We start from the raw sequence: 9,916 nt of genomic DNA, 5'->3' as shown, positions 1-9,916 counted from the left end.
GAGAGACAGGTCTCACTCCATTCTTCTCCCCTCATGTTTCATTAGATAAGCTACAGATTTTGCTTTAGCTTGGCTGCAGATTCTGTTTTGACCAAATACATCTTCAGACACTCCCTATTCCACTTCAGTTATACAAACAACTTCTGATCTAGCCCTCATGGTGTAGTCACAGTAAGAAACTATTTCCTGCCTCTCCAAGCTGTTGAGATATTTTTAGTTGAAATTGAATGCACATACCTGTGGCAGGTGAGGCACCAGTGAGAATGTGGGTGTGGTGAGACCTTTGCTTTTCTAGTGCCAAGTGTTTCTGTGGTTTGTCATTCCAAATCAAGCGAGGTGGCCAGCCGACATCTAGGCGTCACTCTCCTCAAGGAGGCTCTGCACCCTTTTACAAGGGACAGCTCTACTTTTTTGTCATTTTTGAACTGCAGAGGGACAGAGAATCTCCAATTCCATCAAGGCACAAGACATTACCTCTGTCATTGCAGCTTTCCACACAGGAAAGAATATAGAGGGGTGCTAGAGACTCTACCCACCTATTAAAGCAAGCCTCATACTACTTCTGAAAGGAATGATCCTGTCCTACCTCCTCCAGCAGTAAAATTGCCTTTCACATCATTTTACAAGTTTGGTTCAGGTCTGGCTCTGCATGCTGCCTATTACATAGCTACAAATAACACTAAGACGTTTCCCAGAGATCCAGAACCCTCACAGGGATTTAATCTTCATTTGCTGATAGTGAGACCAACCGTGTCCTGCTTGTGAAGAGTGAGAAATTTTGTCCAAGCATCCAGCAGGACAGACAACCAGTTGAAAGAGTTCCCTCGTTCCAGGTAGAAAAAGTATTTACATCCCACTCATTTTATTCCTATTTTTCCGGTGCATTCTACACCTATTTCATCTTACCTATGGGGATTCCTACCAAAAGGCACCGTAGAATTAATATGTTCTTGTTACTGGGTCCACTCCTGACTCTTTGCACTAGGACCCATGGAAGAAGCACTTTTCCTGCTTTACAAGAATGCTCTTAGCTGTCAAACATACCTAAGATCTGTACTCTTACTTATCTATTTTAGTCTTAGGCTACTTTATAAGCTATCAAACTTGGAAGGTATCTGGCAGATTTGAATTAAAAAAAAAGAAAAACTAAGAATACTAGCACTCTTCTCACACCAGACAGTAGTTTGTTTCTCATGAAGACAACAGAGCTGTCTTAAAAGATGTTCCCTTAGTTTTAACCATATGGTGGTTTTTTTGTAATTTAGCAGAATGTGCTTCCTCAAAAAGCATAAAAAGCATTCTGACTAGCACACCTAGATTTTTGTTGACACTATGAAGTAACCATTGTGCTTATCTTGACTACTGCAGTAGTTTTTACTTTCCATTGAGAGTTTTTAAAAAAACCCACAAGATTTTGAACATTGTTTTTCATGTAACAGAACCACTCATGAACTAGATTTTCTAACAGACAGTAATGAAAATTTATTTGCAATGTTTCCCAGCACTAACCTTCTGGTCTGAAATGAAAATAAGCACATGTATAGTATTCTTGCAAGAGTCTATGTCTATCGCACTGAACTAAGAGAAATAAATAGGGAAGCAGAGCTGCTAGATCCGTTTTTCACCAGTCAGTTCATGAGCCGCTTTCCTATGTAGATATCACCCTCTTGTGTTAGCTTGTCAGTACTACAGGAATCAGCCACAATTAAAACGCCTCCACCTCATCTTGTCAATCATTCTGGATCGAATTCCAGGTAGTGAATAACCTAACCCTGCTGAAACAGGTTCTCTCTGTCCTGGGTCACTCTTCAGATGATACGTCTAAAGTATTGATGTCATATCTGAATCACTAAGATCGACCTAAGAAGAAAACCTTCTGGCAAGGCAAATAAATACTCAAAATAAGAACAGGTCAATGATAAGGTCAGACAAGACAAGGAAACCAGGTAGCTTTAAAATTAGGCAAAATATATTTGGACTTCTCCACACCACACGTCTGCTCACTAAGGCAAAAGCAGCAGAGTTGTGCTGTGTGAACTCATTTCATTATTTTCACTATTCCCCCTCTTCCTTCTGACAAACTTCTCTGACCCCAAACGCACTCAGTGAGCTTGGGCACTGTGACAGGCTGCAACAGTGGGAAAACTGCACTCATGCTGCACCTATTTGTGAATGAGCAGGGCCAGACCACAGCTGCTTTCAGGTCCAGAGATGATGTTCTGGTGTCTGTGAAAGGAAGACTGGTCCCATGGTGCCACAAGGAGGCAAATTCAGTCCGTAACTGGTCAAGCAGAAGAGAGGAAGTTGTTTTCTGTGTGGACTGTCCAATTTCCTAGGTAGTTCTGAAATAAGATCCACTGGAGATGGTTTGATAGACTGGTTTTGCTGAGCTCACGTAGCCATAAAGAGAAAAATCTTGAAGTCTGTCCAAATCCTGAACTAGAAGGCTTTCCTTTTCTTCTTTTTCCCACCTGCCACCCTATTTCTGACACCAATAGCTTCTTCTGTGTCATCATCATCATTCCGAGATCGCTTTTTCTCTCCCTGCTCCCGCAGCTCCTGCAATACAATCAAGAGATTGATCAAGAATTCTGATATCTGATGAAATTCGGACTATGACACTGCATAGAGGGACAAAAAGCCAGCACCCACCATTCGAGCAAATCTCTGGGCCTCAGCCACACGCTCTGTCAGCATCATGACTTCTTCCTCTTGCATGGGGAATGCTGGCAGCTTCTTGCCAATCAGGTGTTCAATGCGCTGGAACAGCTCTACATCATACCTGAGAAGATAAGACATCTCCTGAGAGTGCTTCATCTGTCACCACCTGCAGACATCACCCCTTATCTCCAGCCCACATATATTGTTACCTTGTGCTGATGGTCTCAGGAGCAACTCTTAGTTACATTTGAATGATGCCATTTTTTGGAATGGCTTCACTGATTTATTCAGCTCATCTCTGTTCAGAAGTATTTGACAAAGATTTTTTTTTGACAAATACTTCAGTACTTATAAAAAAGCACACTTACTTAACCTGCTTTATATATTGTAAAAGTGTATGTATATTATACAATCAGGTTACCAACAGTACCTTCTACTCTTTACATGCCTGCTTCTAGAATTTATCTAGAACTTTCTCCCTCCCCACCCTGGGCTTTGAGCATTCTCCCCTTTAACTGAACAAATTCAACTGGCACTTCAGAATGAATAGTATGTTCGTCTCACCTAGGATGAGGTCAGATGTCTTTTGCTCTGAAACACAGATGGGAATACTAAGTCTGCCACATTTTAATACTTACTGTGTGACAAAAGTGATAGATTTGCCAGATCTCCCAGCTCGAGCTGTTCTCCCAACACGATGAATGTAATCCTGAAAAAAATTTCCTTGATAAGTAACAAGATACGTACGCCAAACACAGAACAGAAATTACTGGAAATCAGCCCATATAATTTTTCTTCAGGAAAGAATAAGAAAAAGTGAGAAAATACAGTCACGATTAAATACTCAGGACCGAATAACAGCATCAGGGTTTGAGAAGATGCTGGCTTCTGGAAGCATTTGAATTCTCTTTCTAAAGGAGAAGACCACCTCCAATTATTCAAGACTGTAGGACAAGTCTTGCTAACAAACTATCACTTCTTTGGAAAGCCAGTATTTAAACTGAGTCAGTATCTGCCCATGCAGTCTTGAGATCTAGTGGTCTACATAGTCTGCCTTTTAGATAAACTCTCTGGCAAAGAGACTGAAATTTGGCAACCACACTGAAAAGGAGGATGAGTAAGAAAAATTTGGAAGAATCTGATTTATTGAGCATCTTCTGTTTTTATGGTGCTAGGCTGCTTTCTAGGTTTTATACTGCATTACAGAAATTAAAATACTCCCTTCTTCATGCAAGATCTGTGGAAAAAGCAAGCATCACAAGAAAGGATGTGTTCTGTAACATGGTTAGATGAGAGGGAGTGGCACAAACCCCATAATTATGTCATTCAAGCTGCTGCCTTCTACCATTTTTTTTAAACTTCTGTTCTTTTACAATGTCAAAAGCAGTGTCTTCAAATGAACCACCATACTTTCTCCTCTTTGTAATATGTAGTAACTTTGATCATTATAAGGAACAATAGCAGTTCCTGAACTGCATGTTAATTATGTACTTTCTGAAACCAGGCTGGGAAACAAAGCCACATCTCTAAGATAATACTATACTTTCTGTAACACAGAAAGTTAGTAACTCACTTTTTTCAGTCTGTGGTACCTTTGTGATATTAAGGTGAAAGAAACGCATTCAAGAAATCTCTCGATCCAATCCTCAAACATAACAGGTAATTTTTTAAAAAAAAGTTTAATATGTGAAGGCAGGCCTGGATCACAGGAACAGAGATGACTAACTGAAACTAGCAATACATTAAAACTATTTTCCAAGTCTAGAAGTCCTTTGATATCATATGGCAAAACACGTTCTCTGAGCAGAAATACTAAGACATAGAACACCTCTCACTTCCCCTCTTCACTTACGGGATCAGTTCCACAATCCAGATGAGGTCACTCAACCGAACTGAGACACCAACTCAATAACAGAAGCTGAACTACATTTTTTAATCTACGTAAGTGTGAACTGGATTTCCAGTTCACAGAACAGAGAAAAGGTGTCTGTGTTCCTTTGTTTAGCTTCACTATTCCTCAGTGACCAGAAGCTCTCAGCTGGCACACAGACTAGCTTACCTTAGAGTGTGTAGGAATATCAAAGTTTATCACCACATCTACATGTGGGATGTCCAGACCTCTGCTTGCAACATCAGTAGCCAGAAGAATGGAACGTGCCTTTGCCTTGAACTTGTTTAGAGAGCCCAAGCGTTTATTCTGAAAGAGAGGAAGACAAAAAAGGAATGAGAGAATGCTCATCCTGCTTGATATGCTCTTGTCTAAATACTGGTACCGAAGACTGAGGGAGAAACTACTCAGAAAAATCTCACTTCTCTTAATTTCTTTTCAAATTATTACCAAATCAGTGGCAGCATTCACATTAGTTAAATTTCTAGGGATCAGTCCAGTCCACTAGCTGTGAAATACTCCCTTCTGCAAGGTAGTTGTGACTCTATATGGCGCAGCCCATTTCCCAAGTGACAGGTCTCCTGTCTACTCCATTCTGTTGGGTATGCCCATACCTGACTCATCTGCCCATGGAGAGGAATAGCAGTGAATCCCAAGTTGCGGAGCAGTAGAGCAGTCCTCTGAGTATTGTTACATGTACTACAAAATATCATGAAAGAGTTTCCAGCTAGTTCATTCAAGATATAAACCAGGTAGCTGTCCTGTAAAGAAACAAACAAACAAAAAAAAGTTACGTATGCCATATTAAGGTGTTAAGTACAAGCCAAAGAAAACGAGAAGATACTGGGCAGGTATCAGAATAGGAGGAAAAGACACAATCAGAACAGGGAAGAAACAGAAGTGACGTTACCTTGAATTTGCAGGGGATGAAAATGTAGTACTGCTGCAGTTTTTCAACTGTCTGGTATTTGGAGGAAACAGCACATTTAACAGGATTCTTCAGAGCAGCACGCTGCAGTTTTTGAACCTGAGTAGATCAATATGAGTTAGTACTAGGTGAAGAGAGATCTTGTCAGAAACCTGTATCATACACTCTAGTGAACAACATAGCCTGATCGAAAGGGAATTAAAGCAAAGTACTCTGCTCTCACCTTCTTGGTCATGGTAGCCGAAAACAAGAATGTCTTCCTGTCTCGAGGAATCACCTTCAGTATCTTATCCACCTGTAAAAATAGAAAGGAAACGGAAATGCTGAATACAACAGCAATCAAGACGTAAGCTTCCTCCAAATACAACTATCATCCAAACAAAGATTAATGTATGTGTGCAATTTAGACTCACAGTAGGAACAAACTGCCCCTCTTCTCAAGGGAAGGTGTAAGCTGATAGCTTGTTGACAACCGGGCAGTGTGAACTCCAGAAGTCCAACAGCACGGCAAGTGTCAGGCAGTATTCCTGCAGGAATGTGTGTGACTGTCCTAACACCACAATGTCACGTGCTCCAGAGAAACCATATTTCAGAGACAAAACGCCTCCTACTGTCTTGCTAGTGCTCTGCAGAACTCTGCTAAATTCTACTCCCCACCATACACTTCTGTGCAACTATCAAGTCTTATCATAGAATCATAGAATGTTAGGGGTTTGAAGGGACCTCTAGAGATCATCTAGTCCAAACCCCCTGACAGAGCAGGATCTCCTAGGGCAGGCCAGGCAGGAACTCATCCAGGTGGGTTTTAAAAGTCTCCACAGAAGGAGATTCCACAACCTCTCTGGGCAGTTTGTTCCTTATTTTACCATTTGCTATTAATCTCTACAGAAGAGCAGTTTACTATGTGACTGCATGAAGCAATTCTAAAAGGGACTCATCTGGTGTTCCAAACTCTTCTTTCAGCAGATTCCTACCTCTGTCTCAAAATCCATGTTAAGGATCCGGTCAGCCTCATCCATTACTAGGAACTTCAGAGCTCGTAAGTTGAAGCCCTTTGTGTTCTCCAGATGATCAACTAGACGGCCAGGGGTTGCTACCAACAAAATCATGACAGCAAAATTAGAATGAAAGTAAAGGAAAAGATCCAAAGAGACAAGAGAGTCATCCTTGACAGAAATGTAATTTTTTGCCCAAGAGAAGTAAAAGCAGATTGCTTTGTGGGAAGGACGCTTTCATAGCATATCTTCAGAATGTTTTCAAATAAGACTAATGGAATCAAACTCCCCGAAGAATCCCCTCCTTCCCCTTCTCCCCTTAAAAAAAACATAAGACAGACTGCAGATGAGCTGTACTGAGAGGGTTGAGACCAGCATTTTGAATACTTGAGGAGAAAAAAAAAAACAAGCCAAAGGCAGTCTAGCAGGAATACTTTGGAATTAACTTGTAGCAGCAAGGCTACTGCTGTATACTTTAGAAACATTAACTAGACAGTACTCCGTTCTCAGGACAAAAACAAGTGAAGGATATGCTCTCACTTCTCCTTCAAGTGCATAAAACGTTTTGGCACTTCTTTGGATAACTGCAGTTTGGTAATACTCATATCCCATACTCCCACAGCACGTTAACTTACCAATTATAACATGTGGTTTCTTGGCTAAGGCCAGAGACTGAGACATCGTGTCAATTCCACCCACAATAACCGCTGCAGGACAAATAGAATATAGTGAATCTCTCAGTGTTGCACTAGCCAGCCTCTGGCACCACAGTATTTCCTCTCACTCCCTGTCACCCAACTCTGTACAGATGAAAGGCTATTGATCTGTATGAGAATTCACTTTATTTTAGCACACCTGATATTCCCAGCCTTCTTACGCCATACAGTTCTTACTGGCCCCAGGTATTTTATTTTCACAGTTGAAAAGCTACAGGCAGAATGTATTCCTTGCAGCTTAACTCAGCTGCAAGAATCCAGGAATTCTAAAAATACCCACAAAGCTTTTATGTTTGTAGAGGATACCTAAAGAACCAATACAGACAGTCTGAAGGAAGGATTTAACTACATCACACAGGACACGAACTTACTGCTGAGAAGACTCTCTTTTACTTCTGTATTTAACCGTTTGAACATACAGTGCAGAAGAACTGCAGAAAACTCCATGAGGAAAGACCATACAGTCTTCTTTATCAAATGTCACAACAGATCTCTATATTCCAGCATCACAAGCTTTTCCCACCTTTTGTTCAACCCTCCATACAAATACTCTATTTCTTCCTTTGCAATCCAGAGCTGACAAACTTCAGCCTTCAGGAAAACTGCTCAAATATCACAAAGCTACTTACTACTGTGGACACCAATGGAGGATCCAAGAGCTTCAAACTGCTCTGAGATTTGGAAGGCCAGCTCCCTTGTTGGTGTAAGAACAAGAGCAAATAATCGCTGAGGTGTTTCCAGCAGTGCTTGAAGAATTGGCAAAGCAAAGGCTCCTGTTTTCCCAGAGCCAGTTTCTGCCAGTCCAATGATATCTCTGCCTAGAAGGAACAGCAAGGAGGGCAAAAACTGTTACGAATCCAGACCAGGAAAATGAGCCTTTAAAGCATTACACAATAAAGCACACAAATTCCTTAAGGACAGGGAAAAAACAAAACAAAACAAAAAACCAAACACACAAAGGGTAAAGAAGAACAAAGGGCCAAACCACAGAATTTCAGAATATCTCTGCAGCACTTTTACAGTGTGACTTCATTTGTACAATAATTACAGTCTCTATCCTTTCCATTGTCTAGACAGATTTCTACGAATATACAGGATTTCACAGAAACTTTAGGTTAGAAAAAGAAAGCTTTACTATTTCCCAAATCAGTCTGTCAATTTACAGCATATTAGTTCTATCTGGGTAGGTATGCTAGACCAACTGTTGTCGGTTTACTGACTTTTAAGAAAACAGACCCCAGTGATTGAGACTTAGGTTATACCAACTACAAGCCAACAGTACTACCAAACTCACATTTCACAAGCCACGATCAATTTTGTGCCACTGATTAAGAGAGTAATTCAATCAGTTTGCAGCAGGGAAGATTAAGACAGCAAGTCCTTTGCCCAAAAACAGTGCAGGCAACAGGGTGGAATTCATCAGTAGAATCCATTCTGACCTCCTAAACTCCCACAGCTGAGAAAAACATGCTGCCAACAGGCCTTACACTGGAGATAACTTCTCAGGAATGCAATCTTACTTTTGTTGTTTTCCAAGAGAATATTATACATGGAGGGGAAGAGTCTGACAACAGTTAAGTACTAAGAGCAGATACTGGAAGTTTATTCCCATTCTGTCACTGTTTCTGCTTCACAGTGTTTCATTCTAGGTTTTTTGTTTGTTTGTTTTGGGGTGTTTTGGTTTTGGTCTTTTTTTTTTCCTAGGACATTTAGAGAAAGTCACTGTGGTTTGGATATCACTCACTCCAGAAATCTAATTTGAAAGAATTGCCTGCTCACAGCAAAGCAGATTATAGAAGCTATGTAATCAGTCAAGGTTTCTCCAATTTCAGACACATGCTGTAAGTCTCTAGCAGAAGAGGCACAGTCCTAAATCTATCAGAAATTTCCTCCATATCCTTGAGTATTTTGGAACGAAAATGGTCGATGAAGACTAACAGGTCAAATGACTAACAATAATTCTGTTTAACATGGAGTGTCATTTGCTACAATGGTAGCAAATATTCAAGAACCCACATTTGCACCCACGTGAAAGTTTGTAATAGCCAGCATCGTTATAGGAGAAATCAATATTCCAAGTTCCACCTGGGAAGGACATAAGAAAGAACACAGAGACTACTTCTGGACAGAGATATTCAACGATGAAGATGTGACAACGGTGTCATCCCTGCCATTCAGTAAAATTTCTCATTAGGTAAAATCCGTTCACGTAAGAGCTCCGGGGCCATCCCCAGAGCTGGGATCAGAAAAACCCACTGCTCACCTTGGAGAGCCACTGGAATAGCCTCAATCTGGATCTTTGTCGGCACCTTCCATCCCAGCTGGTCACAGGCTTCACACAGGACATCTGTCACCCCCTGAGCATCAGTGAAAAGAGAAGAGAGAAACAGACATCACCAAGGGGACCTAAATCAAATCACAGAGTTAAGTCAAATACACGATGCTAATTTGTTCAGAACTGTTGGAGGTGACTGCCAGCAGTAGGAAACCTGTCTTTCTTTTTTTCTTTTCTTTTTTTCCCCTCCTTGTTTACACAAGGAACTTTTCCGCACACCCTCAACTACCTCCCTTTCCCTCTGGGGGTACCCCATGAGCAAGGGGGGCGAAAAAAAGAAGAAAATACGGAAAAGGTCTGGGCACGCCAACACAAGTGAAAACAGGAGCACATGCAGGAGCAGCCTCACCGGAGCGGAGGCCGGAACCGCCCAGAGCAGGGCACCGGGGCCTC

The 9,916-nt window shown here is 41.2% G+C and overlaps 1 protein-coding gene across 1 annotated transcript; it reads right to left on the bottom strand.

Moving 5' to 3' along the window:
* Positions 1–2,439: 2,439 nt before the first annotated feature.
* On the bottom strand, positions 2,440–9,545 carry DDX47 (DEAD (Asp-Glu-Ala-Asp) box polypeptide 47; the record flags this gene model as incomplete). Its single annotated transcript, XM_009878762.1, has 11 exons — positions 2,440–2,559; positions 2,653–2,782; positions 3,300–3,370; positions 4,721–4,858; positions 5,164–5,310; positions 5,460–5,576; positions 5,701–5,772; positions 6,452–6,570; positions 7,108–7,179; positions 7,818–8,006; positions 9,452–9,545. Coding segments are annotated over 11 exons (1,269 nt in total), but the record flags the coding sequence as incomplete, so codon positions are not given.
* Between the last annotated feature and the right edge of the window lie 371 nt (positions 9,546–9,916).

This window comes from Apaloderma vittatum, unplaced genomic scaffold (assembly GCF_000703405.1).
Source record: "Apaloderma vittatum isolate BGI_N311 unplaced genomic scaffold, ASM70340v1 scaffold44091, whole genome shotgun sequence".
Lineage (NCBI taxonomy): Eukaryota > Metazoa > Chordata > Aves > Trogoniformes > Trogonidae > Apaloderma > Apaloderma vittatum.
The sequence above is the reverse complement of the archived record's forward strand: the minus strand, read 5'-3'. Positions and strand labels throughout refer to the sequence as shown.